General features: G+C 51.3%; 3 protein-coding genes across 6 annotated transcripts in view; 1 reads left to right on the forward strand and 2 right to left on the reverse strand.

Annotated features, from left to right (window-relative positions):
• Cngb1 (cyclic nucleotide gated channel subunit beta 1) overlaps window positions 1-22,043 on the reverse strand; it is an 84,447-nt gene extending 62,404 nt beyond the window's left edge. Inside the window, exons 1-2 of the mRNA XM_042672862.1 lie at window positions 21,971-22,043; window positions 450-663 (exon numbers count right to left, since the gene is read on the reverse strand). Coding sequence (XP_042528796.1) covers window positions 450-653 — 204 coding nt within the window. The 5' untranslated portion in view covers window positions 654-663; window positions 21,971-22,043. The remainder of the gene's footprint in view (window positions 1-449; window positions 664-21,970) is intronic.
• Window positions 6,750-13,192, forward strand: LOC122102227 (testis, prostate and placenta expressed). 2 transcript variants are annotated; one of them, XM_042672830.1, is made up of 8 exons: window positions 6,750-6,956; window positions 10,488-10,549; window positions 10,818-10,992; window positions 11,620-11,705; window positions 11,750-11,792; window positions 11,857-11,944; window positions 12,288-12,320; window positions 13,122-13,192. In XM_042672830.1, exons 1-8 carry the CDS (start codon window positions 6,752-6,754, stop codon window positions 13,150-13,152), a joined length of 723 nt encoding a protein of 240 aa, XP_042528764.1. In that variant the 5' UTR covers window positions 6,750-6,751; the 3' UTR covers window positions 13,153-13,192. The 2 variants fall into 2 exon arrangements, with proteins under 2 accessions (XP_042528764.1, XP_042528765.1); XM_042672831.1 differs by lacking the exon at window positions 11,750-11,792 and having other exon boundaries at window positions 11,620-11,681; window positions 11,880-11,944.
• Znf319 (zinc finger protein 319) lies at window positions 15,980-21,630 on the reverse strand. Of its 3 annotated transcripts, none has more exons than XM_042672823.1 (3): window positions 21,376-21,630; window positions 20,603-20,778; window positions 15,980-19,676 (listed from the first exon to the last, which is right to left on the reverse strand). In XM_042672823.1, exon 3 carries the CDS (start codon window positions 19,420-19,422, stop codon window positions 17,665-17,667), a length of 1,758 nt encoding a protein of 585 aa, XP_042528757.1. In that variant the 5' UTR covers window positions 19,423-19,676; window positions 20,603-20,778; window positions 21,376-21,630; the 3' UTR covers window positions 15,980-17,664. The 3 variants fall into 3 exon arrangements, with proteins under 3 accessions (XP_042528757.1, XP_042528758.1, XP_042528759.1); XM_042672824.1 differs by lacking the exon at window positions 21,376-21,630 and adding an exon at window positions 21,093-21,130; XM_042672825.1 differs by lacking the exon at window positions 20,603-20,778.
• Window positions 22,044-22,073: the final 30 nt, after the last annotated feature.

Consider the following 22,073-nt stretch of genomic DNA (forward strand, 5'->3'; position numbering starts at 1 on the left):
ATCTCATCATGGAAGATAACAGATCATGGACTGGCTACTTTGCAGGACTGTTGCACTTTAGAGGATGGCAAAATATGATTCCTGAGTCTTAGTCGGCATTTTGTTTGTTTTTATAAAGTTTATTGGCACACAGCAATGCTCATTTGTTTAGCCCAGCATCTTTCATATTATGTGGCAGAGCTTAGTAACTAATGTCATGGCCTACAAAGCCTAAAGTACTTCCTTCAGATCTATTTAAAGATACAACTCTGGTGTTCCTGTCCAATCTCTGAGCCTTTGTGGCCTCATTAGTACAATCACTAGACCAGACAACCACCACATTTCCTTCCAGCTCCAACTTTCTCTGCTGTAGAAGATTCATGGGGAACAAGTGGCCCAAACTGGGAAGTCACTGAGCAGCAAAGCCAGCCTGCCTCACCTCCTCCTCCTCCTCACCCTCCACCTCTTACCAGGGCCTCATCCTCTGGTACTGCCTCCTTAGGAGCTGCTTCAGGCTCAGGCTGTGACTGTGGTTCTGGCTGTAAGTCCAGCTCTGGCTGCAGCTCTCCCTGCGGCTCTGGCTGTGGTTCTGTTATTTCCTCTTCCTCCAACTTGGTTTTCTGGGGAGTTCCTGGGGGCTGAGGCAGTACCTTCTGGACCCAGCCCAACATCATCTTGACACACCTGTAAGGGCCAGAGAGCTCATGGCTGTGCCGAGCATGGGGGTCACTTCTCTGAGTTATCACATTTTCTTTTTGACTCATCATCTTTAAAAATATTTCTGCAACTATGTCCCCAAGTATGTATTTATCTCATTGAAATACTCGAGGCCAGAAACCTACACGCAGAAAGAAGTTGGTAGAGGGAAATATGTTAAGTAAGTTAAAGTACTCAATAATTGAATACATGAACCTATCTAAAAGAAGTAAATGTCCTTAAACTAAGGAGATATATGTACTCTAGGGCTCTTGTGAGACAGTCCAGGCCTCAGTTTGCTTGTCTGTAAAATGGCGGTATTGCTTGGTACCTACCGCACAGGCAGATTGTGAGCAGAAAATGAAATTGCCAGAGATAGGCACCTGCTGAGGGTTTCACAAAAATTGGCCATGGCCAACTTCGGTGAGACATTAAATGAACACACTAACTGTGGAACTTCATGTACCATAGAATCTCATAGTCAATTTTTTTTAAGTACATTATGAGACCACAATGTCAACCTATGCTCTTGTATTTTTTTAATTCATAAGGTATTTACAATGCCAACCGAAACTCTTTTTTATGGTTTTCAGTGACACTTCAATCTTATCTTGGACCTCTTCAAAATCTAGTCCGCTGACCTTCAGGGACTGGCCAGTGGAACTGAGTCCCTGCAGGATGACCCGGCCCAGCTGGCACCATCCAAGACAATGAGTACAAACTCTCAGCCCAGGACAAGCCCCTCCACAACCACACTGGACACAGGCACACACCAAACCACACTCTGCTTACCACTGCTTTCTGCTAGAAATGCCAGCCCCAGATGAAAGGGCAGGACGATGACCTGGGTCCCTACCATCCATCCACAGTGCCAGCTTCCCGGAGCTCCAGGCCATGCTGCCCCACCTACCTGCCGCCCTGACCTCTGACCCTATTCTGACCTCAGCCATGCATGCAGCCTTTCTCCCAAGAGGTTGTGGTAGAAGTGAAGTTCAATGGGGAGTCAGATCAGCCTCCAAAAAATATGAACTTGAGCCAGATATGACCCCTCTTTTCCCCTTTCCTGGTGAGCGTGCATGTGTGTGGCAGAGGTAGGCACAGAGATTTCCAAGGTCACACACTTGGGAGCTCAGATTCCATGAACCCCAGCCAGCCCATAGCAGTCCCATGAGCATGAAGTGAGCTGAATCCCCCCTCCCCACCTTGATCACTCTCCCCACGCCTGCCCCGCCCCCAGCAAGGGACATACTCTCATCTCTGGAGCACAAACAGGTCAGCAAGTGATCAAGCCCTGTTTACATGCAAGTCTGCCCAATTCCAGCTGCTGCACATCTGCGAGGGGAAGGGGAAGGGGCGGGTACAGGATCTTGACATTTGCTCAGTGGCAACAATCCTGTCTTGCATTTCTAAGCCTTCTAGAAATGACCAAACAAGCCGCCTCCAAGAACAGCTTTTCTTCTTTCCCCTCCCCACCCCCACCCTCACACATCTTGCTTCCCTGGCTCTGCTGATTCCACTTTGATGAGAGAGGTTCAGGCCAGAAGGGAACCTTCTGGCAAGATGGCCAGGAAGACTATGGTGCCAAGCAGCCTTGATGAAGAAGCTTTGATGAGCTGGAGAGAATACAGTTTCCTAGGTCCCCACTCCCACCCTCCAGAGGTTCCTGGAACCTGCATTTCACAAGCTGGTGATTATAATGCATGCTATAGTCCCTAAAATGCCAGGTCTCCCACCTGCACGATTTCATGGTGCTAAATGCCTGGCAAGACGCTAAGCATGGGGTCTCCCTAGGGCACCCCCTCAACCTCCAACTGAGTTACCTGGTCTGATGCCAGCTGCCGGCTGGGAGTTGTCTTTTTACTGCTGCTCAAAGCTGGCCTCTCCAACACAGGAGGGATTAATTGGCAATAGCTAGACAGGTCGTGTGCAAAGGATTAGCGGGTATGGGAAGGGGGGGAGGCAATTGACATCTGGGGAGCAAGCAGCACCTCTCCACTGTGGTGTCCAGTAGGAAGCTAGGTCCTAGATATGGGCCCCTTCCCTGGCTTACCAGAGAACCTGCCCAGGTCCCAGGACCTGACTCCTCACATATCAGGGCCAAGCCACAGAGAAGCTCCTGAGAGAGCAACTGCTTGGAGCCCTGTGTGTTCTGGAAGATACCACAGACATCAACGGCTCTGCAGCTCAGTGAGCAATGCAGAAGGTGTACCCCAATTCTCCAGTCCCAATGCTGGGGCTCAGTAGGCTCTTTGCCGATAATAGTCTTCAATAGTTTGACCTCTGACAAAGCGGCCCCTCGCCCCGGTGGACCATTTAGCTCAAATCTGTATTACCCAGGACTCTCCATAGAAAAAAAAACAATGACAGTACAGCCGTGACCTTTACAGCCCCCCAAGGGCGCCTGGTACAAGTCCCAGAGTTTAAGAAACAAAGAGCCCAGGCAGCCACTGGAGGAAAGAGAACCAGAGAGGATTCCTTCCCATTGTTCACCTTCCAGTTTCAGTGGGTTCCATCTGGTCCCAGATGATTGGATGGTGCCCTCATTAGGGGTGGGTCTTCCACACTTAATGAGCTGCCAATCTTCTCTAGAAAGACCCCTCATAGACTCACCCATAACACACTATAGTTCTCTGAACATCCCTCAGTCAGGTCAAATTGACACACTACATTACCCATCTCAGAACCTAAGTCCTCTCAGGTGACTGACTGCACCCAGAAACTGCTTCTCCTCAAAAGGAGACAGAGACCTCTGCAGAAGGTGTACAAGGAGCAGAGGCCTAGGGGAAAAGGGCTCAGAGAGTAGCAGGAACAGGATGAGGGATGCCTCCAAGGGGTATTCACAAAGATGTAGGGGCTGGACATGACCAGCTGACATTTTTGGAGCTCTTCCTGTGTGCCTGGACGCAGGCTGATCTTGGCATTTTGAACAAGACAGATTTAGTACCTGCCCTGAGGGCAAGGGCAGAGGCAGAAAGGAAGAAGTCAAAAAGGAAATAAACAACCATTGCACAGTATTGGAAGAATCAGGAAAGAAAGCAACAGGACAGAGACGTGGGTGATGGGCAAAGGGCAGGCAGGCCTAGGAGAAGCCCAAGGAAAGGGGCTGAGACCAGAAATGCAATAAGACTCAGCTGCCAAGATCCAGGGGACAGTGCTCCAAGCCACAGAGGGCAGTGCTAGAGTAGAATCCCTAGGCTGGAATGAGCCTTGGGGACCAAAAAGGGAAATAGGGGGATGGAGGGGGAAGATCTCGATGGATTCAGGGAAGGGAGAGATGAGGCTGAGAGGTGGGTAGGGTCAGATTCCAGAGGATCTCCATGCCACAATAACAGTGATGCCCAGGCTGGCCTTGAACCATGATACTCCAGAGGCAGGAGCCACCTTTCCCAGGTGTTCTTGTTCGTTTTTATTGTTATTATAAAGATGATGTACAGAGGGGTTATATTTACATAAGTCAGGTAAAGAGTACATTTCTTTTTGGCCAATGTCACCCCTTCCCTCACTCCCAGTTTTTCCCTCCCATCCCTACTCACAAGTTGTACAGTTCACTTTCAACAGTGTCTAGTGAGTACCACCGGTGCATTTTTTCACCCTTAGTCCCTCCATTTCTGTGCCCCCTTTACCCTCCCACAGACAGATAAACAAGACAGAAAGAAAACAAAAACAGCAACCAAAAACCCTCTTGTTTTCATATCCTGAAGTTCCTTTTGATGAATATTATTGTATAGGATCAGATGCACATAAGCATTGTGCCTTTGTTCCTTTGGTTTCTGAGAATGGTTCTTGCTGTAAGCTTGGCCTTAAGCTCAAGTGTTGGTAATTTAACAGTGCATTACCACCACATCCAGCTTCATGCTTTTTTACTTTTTTTTTTTTTTTAGGTTTGAGACCAGGACTCAAACTTGGGACATGCCACTTTTGCTCATTGACTAGTGCTCTACCAACTGACCCACATCTCCAACCCTCATGTTTTACTTTTTAAATGATTTTGTCAATTGTAGAGCTTGAAGTCAAGGCCTGGGAACTATCCTTGAGCTTTTCTGTTCAAGGCTAGTGCTTTACCACTTTGAGCCACAGCACCACTTCCAGTTTCCTAGTAGTTAGTTTGAGATGAGAGTCTCACGGACTTTCCTATTTGGGCTGGCTTCAAACTGTGATTCTCATATCTCAGCCTTCTGAGTAGCGAGGATTACAGGTGTGAACCACCAGCACCCGGCCTCCTTTGTAAGAAAATGCTACTGTTTTGCAGGTCCTAAGTAGTGGAGGGTCTTGATTTACAAATTACTAGTAATGTCTATGTGCTTTCTGTATTTTTATCTATTATATAACTTTAAGAGTTAAAAACTAAGCTGGGGCTATGATAGTGTGATAGTGGAATCTCAGGGAAGGTTTTCTGCTCAGAGCAGGACTTGGGGATGCTATTCAGGTTTCCCATGAAGGACAAGGAAAGGAACAACTAGGAACCAAGTCCTACCAGGTCTCTGGTAGTGGCTGAGTACTTGGAAGGATAGATGCAAAGCATATCCCAATATATGCAAATGAGCCAAGCTCTCCCAGGATTTGTTTGTTTGTTTGTTTCATCTGTGGGGGAGGGAGCCAGGGAGATCTGCCTCCAATCCCAGCACTCAGGCACCATAGCCTGACTTTCCTGGGAGAAAGGAGGCCTGGGGTCCTGCAGGCGGCGGGTGGGGATGAGTATCAGCTCCTAATCCTTGGCCTGCTGAGGCCACCACTCTCCCTTATCCCTGCACTGACCCTGGATTCTGGCTACAGCTAATCTCCAGCCCTAGAGCCCCAAGGGCCAGCAGACAGTGCAGTAGCAACATGCTCCTCCCTGAGGTTTGCGGGAGGGGACAGCCTTAATGCAGGGCCTGGGATCCTTGTGGCCTAGAGAGAGGTCTATTAATCCAGCATCACACAGCTTGAGGTCAGCTCAGCAGCTGCCCCTGGCCCACCCAAGCCTGGTCTTTAAGAAGGCTGAAGGGGAGTGGCCCAGTGTCTGGGTACCGTAGCGACGTTGCTAAGCGCAGCGCCCTCACAATCCAGCTGCAACGGGCATTGTCTCCGTACAGTGTTCCCTTCTGGCTGTGCATCAGCCCAGTCCTTCCCCTCCCCCTCCTGCCCACCGAATGGTGGAGGAACACAAGGTCCTTAAAAGCCTGTGTACCTGGATCTGTGTCCTGAAAACAAGGTAGCATTGTTGGTGGGTAGAAGCAGAGAAGCCTTTCTTCCTTCCCTGCTCTACCCCCATCAAGTTCCATCCCCTACCTCTGCACCCCTAGGCACTTTCCTCAGGCCTTGTCACCCTCCATAGTCTAAAGCCATCTTCCTTTCTACTCACCCAGCCCCTTCTCCATCTCTCATCTCCAACGTGAAGTAGGGAAGATAGTAAACATAGTCTAATTCCTACTAAAGTGTAAATGACTGGAAGGAGGTCCTGGGAATATCTGCTTTTTAAAGGGGAGACACTAAGAGTTGTGGATGTAGCTCTGTGGCATAGCATTTCCTTAACATGCCAAAGGCCCTGGCTTTCATCCCCAGCACCACAAAAGAAAGAGAAAAAGAAAAAGGAGTTTGTTTCAATTCAAGCTAAAACAGACCATACACTAAAAAGCAGACAGTACATCTCTAGCCATGTTCCTCCAGTTCAAATCTACTATGCCTCTTCCCTTTCTTGAAAACAACTATCTCTCTGGAGAGTCTTGGGAAAAGGCCAGATGTCTTAAGCAAAGTCATATCCACAATTAGATTTGAGCTCCTTTTCAACTGGTATGTGGCTTCCTTTTCCTGTTTATTCCTTACAAGACTCAAATGCCACCTCTCTTAATCCATTCCCTGAACCCCCAATACGAGCCTTCCCACACTGCCAGACCTCTCCTCCTATACTGACTCCTTCACAGCCCTGGGTGCAGTCTGTGTGTGTGTGTGTGTGTGTGTGTGTGTGTGTGTGTGTGTGTGTGTGTGTGTGATCAGAGTCAATAAGTGCTTGACTCATAGGCTAAAGGTGTGTCCCTGTGTGGAAGGTCTCTGACCAGCAGGAGCCTAAACTGAATGCTCTTTACCCCGTTACCCAGCTATGGCCCACATCATTGACGTGGTGCCTTGTGACGACGGTTCTGCAGCCATCCTACTCCCACTGGAGCGGCAGCGCAACCAGCTGGCCGGCGTGAAGCATCAGCTCTACCACCCAGCCCTGCCCACCCTGCGCCGCATGGACATGGACTCAGTCAAGGCCTGCCTCCCCGACACACACTGCCAGTCCTCCACCTATTGCAGCAAAGGTCGGCACCTCGCCATGCACTGGCACCAGGCCCCTTTGGGTCTTTTGTTTGTCTGCCACTAGTTGGTCTGGTACTCTGCCACTTGAGCCACACCTCCACCTCCAGCGTTTTGTTGGAAGATAAGAGTTTCATCGACTTTCTTGCCCTGGCATGGTCTTCTGTTTCTTTCTGGCTTCAAAATGTAATCCTTGGATCTCAGTTCCCTGAGAAACTAAGATTACAGGTGTGAGCCACTGGCACCTGACTTGTGTGAGTTATTGAGCTAAGGTCTCAAGGCCAGGCTGGCCTTGATCATTCTGCCTTAGTCTCCTGAGTGCTGGGATTACAGCGGTGCACCACCACACCCAGCTGGTGATGGCCTGGTCACAGCAAATTCTCCCATGGTAAGAGACAAGAATCTTGTATGGGGGCTGGGAAGGTGGCTCAGTGGTAGAGCGCTTGCCTTGCATGCATGAGGCCCTGGGTTCGATTCCTCAGCACCACATATGCAAAAAGAAACAAGCCAGAAGTGGCGCTGTAGCTCAAGTGGTAGAGCGCTAGCCTTGAGCTGAAGAGCTGAAGGACAGCACCCAGGCCCAGAGTTCAGGCCCCACGACTGGACCCAAAAAAAAAAAAAAAGTATCTTGTATGGACAAGTGCGTCTTTCTTGTCTTATTAATGGAGAGAGAACTGTGAGGAGATTGCTATAGTAGGAAAAATAAAAATTGTAACAAGAACTTGTGACTAGTCACCCCGGAACCTCTGGATCTCTCCTAAGCACCCCTTTAGGAGTTCATCCCTGAACTCCTCCTAAGCATACCCAAAGGCCTGTCCCATGAATGAGGGAGAAGATATGGGTCGCATGTGGAGTCCTGATCAGTCAGGTAAACAATGCTGGCTAGAGTCTTCAACAAGTGACAGAGGCCATGTTGGCCCTAATACAGCAAGAGGGGAACTGGGCCACCTACTGTGCATGCTGCTGTGTTTAAAAACTTGGCTAAGGAAGTGACCTAAACATATATTGTTTTCTGCCTCCAGTAATCTTAAGCTTCAAATTCTAAACAAGTGATATCAAGTTATCACTTGTGTGTTTGTGTATGTGATACTACTGATGGGACCCAGGGCCTTAGCGTGTGCCATGATAGGTCAGTATTCTACCACTGAGCTACATCCCCAGCCTTAGTTTTTGTTTTGTTTTGTTTTGTTGGTTGTGGGGCTTGAACTCAGGGACTGGGTGCTGTCCCTGAGCCTCTTTGTGCTCAAGGGTAGCTCTCTACCACTTGAGCAAACAGTACCACTTCCAGTTATTGAGTGGTTAATTAGAGTTAAGAGTTTCATGGGGACTTTTCTGCCCTGGCTGGTTTTGAACCACAAGCCTCAGATCTCAGCCTCCTGAGTAGTTGGGATTACAGGTGTAAACTACTGGCTCTCAGCATCCCCTAGCCTTGGTTTTTGAGACAGGGTCTCAAGGTATAGCTCAGGCAGACCTTGACCTTGCCATGTAGTACAGACTGGCCTCAAACTCACAATCTTCCTGCCTCTACCTCCTGAATCCTGAAATTACAGGTGTGTGCCACTATAGCTGGCTCTCACATTATCTTTAAGAACTGCACAGTACAGATGTGGTATGATTTATTTAACCAGTCCTTTAATGATAGAAATTAGAGTTGTTCCCAGTCATTTACTATCACAACACTGCAACGGGTCTTCATCCCACACTAACACTTGTGTCCATATAGGACCACAGGACCAAAATGAAACTAGAGATTTAGGTTCCGATCTCAGACGCCTGGGATTCCTCATGTTAGATTCAGCCACTGGCCCCAACACACCAAATAAAGAATAGTGGTGAAGAGCAGAGAAAGATTTATTACAAGGCATAGGCACGCCTCGGGATGAAAGTACTTCAGTCCATCTTCCAGGTACAGACATTACCTTTAGGTTTCAATAGACAAAAGATTTTATTAAACACTCCAGGTCAAAGTGTGGCTGGTTGGTCCTGAAGGGATCATGAAGAAGGGGTTATCACTGTCATCATTTGAAGAGAGCAACTGCTCAGAATATGCAAGACATTGTTGCCTGGTGAGTGGTCTGTACTAGGAGGCTCTGCTGTTCCTTTCTCTTTCTTTTTTTTTTGTCGGTCATGGGGCCTGAACTCTGGACCTGGGGGCTGTCCCTCAGCTCTTCAGCTTACGGCTAGCGCTCTACACTTGAGCCATAGTGCCACTTCTGGCTTTTTCTTCTTATATGTGGTGCTGAGGAATTGAACCCAGGGCCTCATGCATGCAAGGCAAGCACTCTTCCACTGAGCTATCTTCCCAGCGCTCTGCTGTTCCTTTCCTTGGGAGCTGTTTCCTCCTTGCTGACAGGTTATCCTCAGTCCTGTCCTTCCTAGATTGCAAGGACTGCAAGATTAATGGCTCAAGCTGGGCTCCGGAGGTTCACACCTATAATCTTAGCTACACCAGAAGGCTGTGATCTCAGGATCCTGGTTCAAAGCAGAAAAGTCCCCATGAGACTCTTATTTCCAGTTAACCACTCAAAAACTGAAAGTGGAAAAAAAAAAAAAAAAGAAAGTGGAGCTGTAGCTCAAAGTGATAGATCACTAGCCTTGAGCAAAAGAGCTCAGGGACAGTGCCCAGGCCCTGAGTTCAAGCTCTACAACTGACAAACAAAAAACAAAAGAATGGCTCAAAGACAGTTACAAAAATGGAGGTAGGGATGCCAAACTTCTTTCCTGCCTTTGGTTGATTTGTGGGCCCAAGTAAGGAATCAGTGCTTTTCAGCAAAAACATTTTTGCCAGGCACCAGTGGTTCACACTTGTAATCATAGCTATTTAGGAAGCTGTATAGCTATTCAAACTTTGTAAGTCATAGTTTTAATTCAGCCAAAGAAGAAAAGTTTGTAAGATTCTTATCTCCAATTAACCACACACACACAAAACAAACAAACAAACAAAAAACGAAGTAGAGCTGTAGCTTGGGTAGTAGAGTCCTAGCCTTGAGTGAAAAAGCTTAAGGGATGGTACCTAAGCCCTGAGTTCAAGCCCCAGTACCAGCACAAAAATAAACAAAACAAATAAATATACATTCTTCTTAGGAAATAAAGTTGAGCTATCTATACAATGTTGTGTAGCCTTTTGCTTCTTTTTCAGTCTTGATTTCTAGGAGCTCTTGCAAATATTAGAGGAATTGCCTCATGTAAAATTGGTAGAACTATTTTTTCATTTATCTTTTAACTTATATTTTGTCATGCAGAAGTGTATGTTTATGCAATCAAAGTTATTAATCTTGTAAGTATTTGGCTTCTATTTACAATGACGCTCCTTATTTATAAGGGAATATGCCCACATTTTCCTCTAGTAATTCTATGGCTTCATTTTTTTATTTACATTGATCTGTATGGAATCTACTCTATTGTAAAAGATGAAATATGATGCCATTTTAGATGATGAAAAGCCAGCATTTTTAATTCTAAGTTTAAAGCGTAGTGTGAGTAAACCTCTCTTGTGTGGGGGGAACACCTCTTCTCCTTTTATCTTCTCTCCACAGATGAGTTTGACAATGTCCGGTTCTCACTCCTGGGGGTCCCCAACAAGCCTCTGCAGTGCTTGGTGAGTGCCCTTTGCCCTGGTCCTGGATTTGCTCCAGGACACCAGCCTCCACTTGGTCCCAAGCCCCCTCTGGTCCTGGGCTCTACCCCTAAAGACTGCCCTCAGCGGCCTGCCTGGACCCCACCCCCATCCCCCACCCCCCAAGCCCTTGACCTGGGGCACCAACTCAGACCAACAGGTCAAATGCCAACTCAGCCCCCCCCCCCGCCCCCTACCGGCCCACGAGTCTCGCCACCTGCAGTGGTTCTGACCCCTACCACCCCGGCAGGGCATCACACAAAGCGGCCAGAAGCTCCACGATAAGTACCGAGAGGGAAAGCTGCAGCCCATCGCTCCAGGCATCAACTGCGTGAGGTGGCCCTCCTACAAGCACGCCATTGAGGACTGGTCCCGCTTCCTGAGCTCAGGCGAGAAGTTCAAGAGGCCCTGCCCAAGCAAGAAGGGTCAGAGGATGCTCTGGGGCGGAAGAAGGGCGGGAAGGAGAGCGGGGACAGCGGGGAGGGGTGCCGGTGGGGGGGGGGAGGTGAACAGCGGGGAGGGGTGCCGGTGGGGGGGGGGGAGGTGAACAGCGGGGAGGGGTGCCGGTGGGGGGGGGGGAGGTGAACAGCGGGGAGGAGGCCGGGGACTGTGTGTGGGGGGGGGGGGGATGGCAGGGGGAGGGGAAGCCCAGGACAGCGAGGAGGGGCGGGGACAGCCAGACGGCCCCGGGGGAGCGGAGACCTGCGAGGCCGGCGCCGCTGGGCCACCTGCAGGAGAGGCGGAGACCTGCTGTGGGTTCGGAGGCGCTCGTCGCGGGGAGGGGGCCAGGGCCTGGTCCAGTGAGCCCTGCGTCTGATACTGGGCGCTCAGACGGTTCTAGAACGGGAGGAACCGGGTCTGATACTGGGCTTGCCCCGGGCTTCAGTGAAGAGCGCGCTGCGCTGGGAGCAGAACGAAGGTGGGGCGGGGCTTTGGCCAGTCTCCGTGCTGGGCGGGGCTTGGCGTCGGGGCGGGGCTTGTGGGCGGGGCTTGTGTGTGGAGGCGGGGCTTGCTGGGAATGTGGGGTCCTCCAAGGTGGGCTCTCTCCGCAGTGGAGCATTTCTGCGGCTACGGGGTGCGACGCTTAAAGCCCGAAGTGACCCAGAACTGGCGGGTAGGGAAGGATATCCTCCCGGGGGTTCTGGTGGGAAATGGCTAAGTTGGGGGACAGAGGAGGCTGAGGCCTGGGTTCTCTGGTCCCCAGGGCCAAGATCTCCAGTAGGGAGTGCCGCGGGGGGGGGGGGGGCGGGGGAGGCGCGGATGGGGGTCTGGATCCCCCATCTTATTAGCCTCTCCCTGTGGCCCGGTTCAGTACTGTCTCAATCAGAGCCCCAATGTAGACCGCTTCGGACAGAAGCCCTTGCCCTACAACGCGCTGTAAGTGACGCCAGGCACCCCAGGACCCCATGTCCGGAGGAGGGAAGGTGGGGTCTTGGCCACTTCCCCGGGCACATGTCCAATGCTCTTTGCAAATAGAAAGCCTGAGAAGTATCCATTAGTCCCAATATAGCACAGGAAATTGCTATTTCAAAAATACCGAATTCCTACCCAACCAAGCACCTTGTTGTCCAGTCCTTGGTGTCTCTCTGCTTTGGGAATGGAGGCATTAAACGGAGAAGGTTGCTTGTGATCCCTTGGTGGTGGAGGCCCCTTCCCACTTGAGGTCCTCTCTCCATGGTTTTTGTTGTTGTTGTTGGTTTTTGTTTTTTGTTTTTTCCAGGAATGCTTTCAGAACCTTTGGATCCCATTACAGGTAAGGAATGACCTGTCCCTTGTCTCCCAAAGGCTGACCATGACCCCATCTGGTCTTGGGGCTTGCTTAAGGCTGCCCTGGGAGGAGAGGTTGGTACTCTCAGGGTCACCCTAGAGCAAAGGTCCTCAAATGTAAAGGAGGAAGAGTACTGTGAGATCTTCAAGCATCTTCATAATCTGCCCATCTCACACCTTCCTAGCCCTACTTGCACACTTCAGCAATACCAAACTCTTGGTGCTTGCCAGGCACCCCAGCACAACCGTGCACTGTTTTTGCACTAAATAGTCCTTCCTCCTCAGCATGGAAAACGCCTCTTCACTCTTCCAAGCTAACCCAGATTTCCTATTCCTCCATGAAGTCTTCCCTGGCTCTCTGCTCAGGGAAGAAAGACCACCTCGCATTCCATTATCACCTGTGCATCCCTAGCATATGGCACCCAGATTATTTTATTATCATTGTTGATGGGGAAGGTGCTTTCCTTATGTACACACACAAGAGAAAACTTTGGATTTACTCCTGACAGAGGAGGTTCACTAAAAGAAAAATTGAGTGAAGTAGTTCATGGTTGGAGATCAGTGGAAGTAAGGCTGAGGTAAGGGGTAGGGGGAGGAGCCTGAAAGCCAAGAACAGCCACAAACATATAAAAGGAAATTGGGAGCCATGGAAGGCTCCTGACTACACATGGGCTGAAATAAAACTGTGTTTTTAAAGCTTTGAGGGTAGAAATCTGGCTACACAGGAAAGGACTGGGGAAGGCCTTGATTTCTCCTCAGGATTTCTTGCATCTTTTTTTCTCCACAGTCGTGCCAACTACCTGACTCCCTGGCATTAATCTGTGGAAAGGAGAATGACTCCCAAAAATTCAATTCAGCCTGCCTACAAATAAATCTAATTGGTCCTCAGGGGTATGTGTGTGGGGAATGGTGTGTGTGTGTGTGTGTGTGTGTGTGTGTGTGTGTGTGTGTGTGTGTGTGTGTGTGTGTGTATGTGTGTGTGTGTGTGTGTGTCTGTGTGTCTAGAAGGTCAAGACCATAGCATGTTTTTTCACCCTTGTCTGTCCCCTGCCCACTCTCCTTGAGGACTGGTGAAGGATACTTGGTGCCCTTGGGAGGAGTGCCACGGTCTAAGCCTCAAGCCTGGCCAGGGTAGGTCTGGAAGCCAGGGCTTCCTTGTGTACTTGTCTCATGCTTGCGACCACATCCCCACTCCTACCCATCAGAGCCTGAACTTGAGCCCCATGGAGAAAGTGGAGTTGGGGGGGGGGCTAGAAAATGACTTATGGGAATCTCTGAAACCCTCACATTAGTATACTCTGGGAGCTTCCTGGCCCCCAAAATTTCCCTGAAGAGACAAAGGTGGGCTCTGAGAATCTGCCTAGTCCTGTAGCCTCTACTTCTCATGGAGCAGCATAATATAGAACATAAACTTGTGTAAGATCCCTGAGATGAAAACATCCTGTTCCCTGAGGTATCACCAATAAACACAGTAAGCAAATCTCATCTGTCCTATCCATGAGGAAGCAGGACTAAACTTCATCTGTCCCTAACCTCCCAGTCCTGCATCCTTTATGTGAAAGGCAGGTATGACAGCCTGGTCAGACCAGGTAGTCCTAGGGCAGAAATCCTTTGCCTGGCATAGGGGTAGGACCTTTATTCTTGGCCCTTGAGGGAAGAGGTTTCCATAACAAGTTTATATTGGAACAAAGAACCACTAAGCTCAAGAACCCCACATGAAAATCTTTCGGTCCTAGGCAATCTGAAATCATGTTGATCAATCAGTCAATCACATGCCAAGTTGTGTGTCCACCTGCATGTGTATTTACTGTGGAAAGGCTCAGTGTTTCCACCTGAGTCTGTGTCCACTGAGGTTGGAAATTCTAGTTCATGCCCTGTCTTTCCCATTTACTAATATCTACTGAGAACTTACAGTACACAAGGCCAGAGTATCTGGAGGAAGGAATTTAAACTCCTCCCTTCCAGCTTTGTTATACAATTGGAAACATTACCACCTTCTGGAGAGTTTCCTCTAGGTCTCACTAGCATTCCCAAGAAGTGAGCAGAACCAGTGTTCCCTTTCACAGCTGGGGAAACAGAGGCTGAATCAAACCCTGGCTAGCTTCAGGCCAAACCTAGAACCTAGGTCTCAAGTCTCATGACACCACATGGCATTGTGCACATAATGTAGAAAAAAATTCCCAGATAGTGTTGTTGCTGCTCAGTTTAAGAGCTAATTAAGGTGTTGTGTTGTGGCTTGATAACACAGTAAGATCTGCCTCACTGATTTGTCATTTAAGGACAGAGAAGAGGGGAAATGGTATCCATCTCTGCTGATGACAGACAGGGCAGAAGCCTGGGCTTAGAAAACAGACAGGAAGTAGTAGGGGATCACAAAGTCCCTTGGGAGTATCTCACCTCCTGCCACATTGTACAGGAAAGTATTTTCTTGTATGTGTAGAAGGGAATGTATGACTGGCAAAGTCCATCCCAGAATGCAACCCATGAAACATCTGAGGCCTTTGCCTGGGCTAGTGCTGGGTGGCTAACCAGAAACTGCTTTGGAGGTGTTCCTGGTCCACTGGGACAGAGAAGCAGGCATAGCTTACTCGAACCTAAAACCATATTATTCTGGCTCAGGGCATCCTGGATACCAATCCTTACCAACAATTTAACATAGGAAATTGTGCCTAAGAACAAAGACAGCATAGAGTAGAAAGAAAAAGCAGGCCTGGTATAGAAGGTAGGTAATTTTAAACCCATCTTACAGATGGTGATGTAGGCCTGGGGAGATTAGGTGACTGGCAGAGCTGGAAATTGAAGCCAACCTGTCTTGTCCCTGAGTCTGCTATACTATATTTTGATGCTTTGCTTCCCTGCTCACAGAGACAAGCCCAGAGCAAGGAAGAAACCAGGGGTGAAGGTGGAGTTTCCTGGGGCTGAGGTCATCCAACTAGGGCTTATGAGGATAGGATATCTCATCAGAAAGCTCTCAGAAGTTAAAAATCCAGTAGCAAGCAATTGTAGGAGTCCGGGGGCATCTTGTAGTCCCAGCTACTTAGAAGCTGAGGAAAAGATTGCTTGAGCCTGGGAGTTTGGGACAATCTAGGACAACATAACAAGACTGTCTCAAATGAGGAGTGCAGGGGTGGCGGGCAGAGCTCTAGGAAGAAGCCAGACTTTGGTGGCTCACATCTCTAATCCTAGCTACTTGGGAGGCTATGAATGTGAGGATAGTGGCTTAAGGCCAGTCTAGGCAGAAAGATCGTAAGATTCCATCTTAATGGGGAGAAGCTGGGTATAGTGCTGTGTACCTTCCTTACTAGCATACACTCCTAAACCCTAAGGACACATCTATTCCTGAGGGCCCCAGGTGTCCTGTAGACATCCTCCCAGACATCCCACCAAAGCTTCAACAATGACTCTATTTATCTCTCATAATATCTGGTCAAAGCAAGGATTAATCATCCTCTCCAACTTTTTTTATATACCTTTGAAGTAAGTCCCAAAAGATCTTGGCCAAGGCTATGCAGCCAGAGCAGTCAAAACTTAGGATTTAAACCTATCCCATGTCTAGTCCCAACCCGCCACTCTGGTCCACATAGCTCGCTCCCCCCAAGGCCCGCCTTTCCTAGAAAGAATGAGCAGACAAACAGAGGTCTGGCCTATGATGGTCAATGTCTTTACTTCTAAAGCATACATTGGACTCACTATATATTAACATCAAAAGTGGCTACCTAAAATGGAGTCATATTTTTAAAAAATCCCAATATTCACATTTATGTATAAGATCCAAAATGACATGAAATTAAACTATACAATGTTATGAATAGTATAACAAACTGCTTTTAGAAAGCAAAATGAAAGAAAAAAAATTAGCTGTTGGAACTGTTGCAAGCCTAGATTCCAGTCTTTTGAGGCATTGTGAACAAGAACCTGCGCTGAGGAAGAGCTAGCGCCTCTGCAGGCCCAGGAGAGAACTCAGAAAAGGTGGATGTGACTGTTCAGACTTCCTGAAGTTACGGGTGAAGTGGCACATCTTCCCATCCCACTGCACCCATGCTGTGTACTCTTCACAACCAGGGAGGATTGGCGCTGGGGGTAGAGCTGGGTTTAGAATGGTCTGCAGGTTGGCTGAACTCCTGGGGAGGGCCCTGGCTGTCCAGCAATGTTGGTTGACCATGCACTTGCCAGGAACACTGCCTATGGGACTCTAAAATCATCTTGCTTCTGTTCCCTACACCCTGGATATTTGCTTCTCTAAGGACCCTGTAGACAGCCAGAGTCCTTGGGGGACTCTAGGAAGACTCAAAGGAGAATGTTCTGGCTTTGAAGCAACCAGATAATGGGAGAGCATTTTGGCAACAGAGATCCTTCAGGTCAGGTCAAGCCAACAGCCAGACTAACAGAGGGATGGTGTTACCACAGGCTAGGAGAACACTGTGAAGTCAGAGAGGGTACCCCCACCCACCATGGGTACCCAGGCCTGGCCTTGGCATTGTGGCACCTCTGAGCCTGAACACTTTGGTTCATACAATGTGGAAGAGGACATGTATTTATGTCTGCTGGGGAGATTATGGGCTTGGCCCTACCTCTTCCCAACTTCACCTTTCACATGGACAGCTCTACGTGGCAAGGGACATGTCCCCCACCACAGACTGGACCCATACTGACCAAGTGGCGGGGGTACTTCCAAAGCACCTGTACCTGGTTAGCCCCAGGCACAAACCACTTTGTTCTCCTTTTCCCATGGACTGCACTGTCCCTAATTGAGGGTGTCATACCTGCTTGCACCTCCTGTTATGAGTCCCCTGCTCTCCAGGCAACAGAGATCCCTACCCTGTACATCTTTATTAGAAAACCTGGCTGGGACACAGGGTTGTAGCTTTCAATCTGCCCTCCTTCCCCCAGACAGCAACTTGAAGGAGATGCCTTACCTGCCCACCTCTGGGTCCCAGGTACTGCCATACCCCTCTCCTCCTTCCAGACTATCTGGCTTCTAAGAAGCTGAAAGTTTTGGGGAGGCTGACTTGTTACCTCCACCCCTGGAGTAGACAGGGGCCACCTGACTGCCCCTAGGACTCCAGGCTCCCAGAGATGAGAGAGGTAGATACTCTCAGAGGGTAAATCCCATGATGGGAAAAGGGTTTATGGACTTAGGACTGGCCACAGCAATCTGGGTCCTCTGCTGCCAGGCTGGTGCCAGGGTGACTGAGCAGGTACACTGCCCACCTGCATGGGACCCTTCTGTCCTCTCTCGGGGGCCACAGGACATAGAGCTAGGTGTGGGATGGTGCCATGCAGCCGCAAGGAGGTGAGGCTGGGCCAGGCCAGGTGGGTGGTGCCCAGCCTTAGGGGAGGCATGCAGCTACCTGGTAGGCACCCTCAGCAGCAGCAGCGGCTGCACTATGCTGGGCACTGTGCTCCTGTAGTAGGGCCATGTCCAGGAAGCGCTCACCACACCACACACACTTGAACTGCTGCTCTCGGGCATGCACGCCCTGGTGCTTGTTGAGATGCTCACGTTGCTTGAAGGCCTTGTCGCAGTTGGGACACTTATAGGGCTTCTCACCTGTGTGCACCCGGCGGTGGCGCTGCAGGTCTGATGCGTACTTGAAGCGCTTCTCGCAGTCTGGGCACTTGAGCGGCTTCTCGCGTGCCGGGTCGCAGCGGTGCTGCACAAACTCAGACGAAGAGAAGAAGCGGCGCTCACACAGGGTGCAGCGCAGGGGCTTCTCAGCTGCTGCACAGTGCGTTAGCTGGTGCTTCTGCAGGGCCGATGCCCGCTTGTAGGCCTTGTTGCACACTGGGCATTTGAAGGGCCGCTCAGTGGAGCCTGGCAGACACTTGTGCCGCAGCAGTTCGGCTGACTGGTCAAAGCCCTTCTGGCATACGGGGCACTTGAAGAGAGTCTCAAGGGTGTGCACATGCTGGTGGTAAAGCAGATGGCTGGGCTGCCCAAAGCCCTTCTCACACAGGCCACATTTGAAGGGCTCCTCAGTCTTGTGCGTGCGCCGGTGCCGCATGAGTGCATACTGCTGCTTGAAGCCCATGGGGCACAGGTCGCATTTGAAGGGCCGCTCGGCACTATGTGTGCGCTCGTGCTGCCGCAGGTCAGAAGGCCGCTTGAATGCTTTCTGGCATTCACCACAGCGGAAGGGCCGTTCACCACTCGGGGTGCAAGGGTGCTGCAGCAGCTCCGAGGATTCCTTGAAGTGCAACTCGCACACGTTGCAGCGGAACAGGTGGTGTTCGCCGGAGTGTGCATACATGTGGCGCACCAGGTGTGAGCGGTGCTTGAAGGTCTTCTCACAGACGGCACACTTGTAGGGCCGCTCTGAGCTGTGTGTGCGCTTGTGGTGCACCAGGTGGGATGACTGGCTGAAGCTCTTGTCACACAGCGTGCACTTGTACGGCTTCTCCCCAGTGTGGATCCGCTCATGCCGAGAGAGCTCTGACAGGTGCTTGAAGGGCTTCTGGCAGATGGGGCAGCTGTAGGGCTTTTCAGGCTGTTCTGCAGCAGTCCCAGCTGGAGGAGGAGGGGGTGCCACCTGGAGCGATGGGGTCCCCGTACTAGCAGCTGGCTCAGCTGACTCGGCTGGCTTGTAGGTCTTCTCACAGATGGAGCACTTCACCAGGCCAGTGTGGGCACTGTGGTGCTGAGCCAGCGAGGTGAGCAATGAGAAACCCATCTTGCAGACTCCACAAACGAAAGGCTTCTGCTCAGCCTGCACACATTGGTGCTCCAGCAGGTCAGTGGCTTGGTGGAAGATCTTGAGACACTGTGTGCACTGGAATGACCTGTCGTGGCCCACTAGACACTGGTGCTCGTGGGGGCTGGACAGGTGTGCCAGGTCATGACCACACACCCCACATTTAGGGCCTGGCTCCCCTGCTGCCTGAAGCGGGGGTGCATGTTGAGGAGGCTGTAGGCCGGGATCTGGCTGCAGGAGGATGCCATAGACAGCACAGCCCAGAGGGTTCTCAGCTGTACCAGGGGGCAGCGTGTGGTCAGCCAGCGCTGGTGGTGGCTCCGCATGGTGCTGAGGCTGCGGTGGCTGGGGCTGCTGAGGTTGCGTCTGTGGGGGCTGCTGCCAGCTTTCTGACATGCTTGGGAAGATGAAACAGGGTTTGGAGAGTAACGGCTTCAGTTTCCTGCTTAAGGTGACACAACCTAGAGAGAGAAGATGTCCAATCTCAAGGATGGACAAGGACCTCAGACAAGGCACAGCAGAGGACTGATCAAACAGCCTCCGTCACTAAGTAAGGAGACAGACTAAAGGCTGTGTTTACAGGGCAGGGGGCTCTTCAAGGCAGGGTCCCAGCAATGGCAGGGAGGCTCTGCCTTTCCCAGTGATCAGTTCTGTAGGGAAGAAAGACATTGTGAACTTGAGATAAGAACAAACAACCTTTCCCTGGCTCCTCTCCCTGTGCTGCCCACACGTGCCACTCAAACATCAGCCCCATCAGGGAAGGCAGATGTCAGGGGCAAAATCTGCCTTTCTTCACATGCTACCAAAGAAGACTGAGGGCACATCAGCTCATCCAGGCAAAGGGGAGGGGAGCTGTCTCCACTCCCACCCACCTTAGTTCCTCATCCCTGAACTAACCCCAACCCCCATGAGTCCCCTTCTAGCTTCCTGAAAACGCTGCTCAGTAAGATATCTCACATGTTAGAATCTGGAGTGCTCTGTCCCTGAGGCCTGACAGCCTTGTTCCCATTTCACTCTAAGTCCAAATGCAAGACATCACTATTCTTGCCCACGTAATTGTAACTCCTCTGTAAGGTATTCTCACAATTTAAAAAAAAAAAAAAAAGACATCACTATTCAGAGGAACTGCTTGTTAATCCAAGGAAGTTAGGCCAACTACATGAGCCACGCACCATTTCAAAACCCTTCTCCTGTGTGACAATCCTGCCTACACTGCCCTCCACCCTAGCCACATGCCTATTCTCTCTCCATATAATAGGACTGTTGGTGTTGCTGGGATATGCAGCCATAGACAATAGGCATTAGATGACAAATTCACAGTCCCACCCAGCCTGGATGGCCACAAAGCAGAACTTCCTTACTCTAGTTGTTTCCTAGCACACCACCAAGAAAAAAAAGTTCTAAATTCTCCAAGTGTCTCCATAGGCCATCAGGAGAACAGAGGAAACTGCACTGCTCTCCCTCAGAAACTAGGGTGTAGCAATCTAACCACAGAGGCTTTCTGCTCTGAGTCCATAACATTCCAGGCATCAATGCAAGGCAAAGCCCACCCAACCCAGGCAACCCTCTAACTCACCACTTTGTGGCAGCAGCAGGTAATGCCAGAAAGAGGGAGGTACTTAATGTCAGAGACAGCCTACTTCCAGGCTCCCAGCTCTGTTGCCTCTTGCATTTAAAAGTTTGTATATGTTTGCTCTTGAAAGGAAGAAAGGTAGAGGATGCCCCCGTGGGCCAGACTGGCTTCCAACTGTTCTGCAAAGAAACAAATGTCAAGCTAAGAGCTGTCATCCTCAGCATCTTTCAGGGAGAGGGGCAGGTATATTAAGCCTTTAGTGGGGCAGAGAGGCGGAAAGGTGGGCTGCTCGGAGCGCCGTCTAGATCTAGCTGAGCCAATCCAAGTGTATGTTTTCTTCCTGGCAATGGCTGCCAGCCCCACCCCCTCCCTGCAGCAATCCCACTGCCCACTCCAGTCTTCAACCAGGAAAAGGTGCAGCCAAGAATTCTTTCTGGTCACTCGGCAAATGGGAGGGGAGGCCAGACCCACCTGCGCCCCACCTCAGCCCTACCTCGCTGGGAAACCGAATGAAAACCGATCACACTCTACCTGGCCCTCCCGGGCCGTGCAACTGAGCTGCCTCCTGTCAGCCTTGGCGCAGGATGGCCGGGCCGCCGTGGCCCGAGAGTGGGGTGGCCGGGCCCGAGAAGGGCCCAGAGCCGCAGGCCCGACCCGGAAAGCGGCCGGTGGGTCGGGCCTGAGGGGCGGGGGAACGGCTGGGCCGGCTAGGAGAAGGGGGGCGGCGGGAGCGGAAGTATCCCCGAAGACGCAGCCCCGGGTGCTCCGCCGCTCACCTGCTCCAGACCGCCCGCGGGGCAAGGCGCGGGGCTAGCGGCGACCAGCTGCTGTCTCGGCCGTCCCTTTATTCCGGCTCCAGCGGCAGCGGCGCGGCCTATGCACGCTGCCAATCCACGGCCTCGCGTAGCGGCGGCCCGCGGACGGGCTTGCAGCGGCCGGAACAGAGGAAGCGAAGCGCGGCAACGGGGGTAGAGGGGCTGGGGCGGAGGAGCGCCGGGAGGGCGAGTGGACCGACGGATGGCCTTGCAGAGACCGGCGGACGCACGGGCGGGCGGCGCGGGGCCAGGGAGGCGGGGCCGGGGAGGAGCGGCTGGGCGGCGGTGGCGGCGAGGCGAAGGCGCCCCCTACCGGGAGCCCTGCGGCCCGGCCCGCACCGAGGGCGGTGCTCCGGCCGACAGCCCGCCGCGCTACGGCTGACAGGGGGAGGGCGCCCAGTTCCCTCCCACTCCGCTTCCGGGGAGGAGGCGCCCGGGCCGGGCGCGATGCCTGCACCTGACCGCGAGGGGCCTCGCGGAACGTCTGGTTTGGCTGTGGAGAGCGGGACCCCGGGACTCCAGATTACGGGCCCGTTTAAAGAGGGGACTGTGGAACCTGTGCGACGGGAACGCCGAAGCTGAGGAGCTCCAACAGGCAGGCCTCCGCGCGCAGACAGCGAGCCGGCAGCGTGCGGCCCCGGGCGGTCAGCGCGCACGGC

This window comes from Dipodomys spectabilis, unplaced genomic scaffold (assembly GCF_019054845.1).
Source record: "Dipodomys spectabilis isolate Male_0828 unplaced genomic scaffold, ASM1905484v1 ptg000773l, whole genome shotgun sequence".
NCBI classification, from domain to species: Eukaryota; Metazoa; Chordata; class Mammalia; order Rodentia; family Heteromyidae; genus Dipodomys; species Dipodomys spectabilis.

What these genes read in the sequence shown, in the direction of transcription:
- LOC122102227 (XM_042672830.1), top strand. Translation starts at nt 6,752, where the DNA reads ATGGCCCACATCATTGACGTGGTGCCTTGTGACGACGGTTCTGCAGCC. An exon ending in GCCCTGCCCAAGCAAGAAGG is followed by an intron (nt 10,993 to 11,619) that starts GTCAGAGGATGC and finishes CTCTCTCCGCAG; the next exon opens with TGGAGCATTTCTGCGGCTAC. An exon ending in GCCAAGATCTCCAGTAGGGA is followed by an intron (nt 11,793 to 11,856) that starts GTGCCGCGGGGG and finishes CCATCTTATTAG; the next exon opens with CCTCTCCCTGTGGCCCGGTT.
- Znf319 (XM_042672825.1), bottom strand. Translation starts at nt 19,422, where the DNA reads ATGTCAGAAAGCTGGCAGCAGCCCCCACAGACGCAACCTCAGCAGCCC.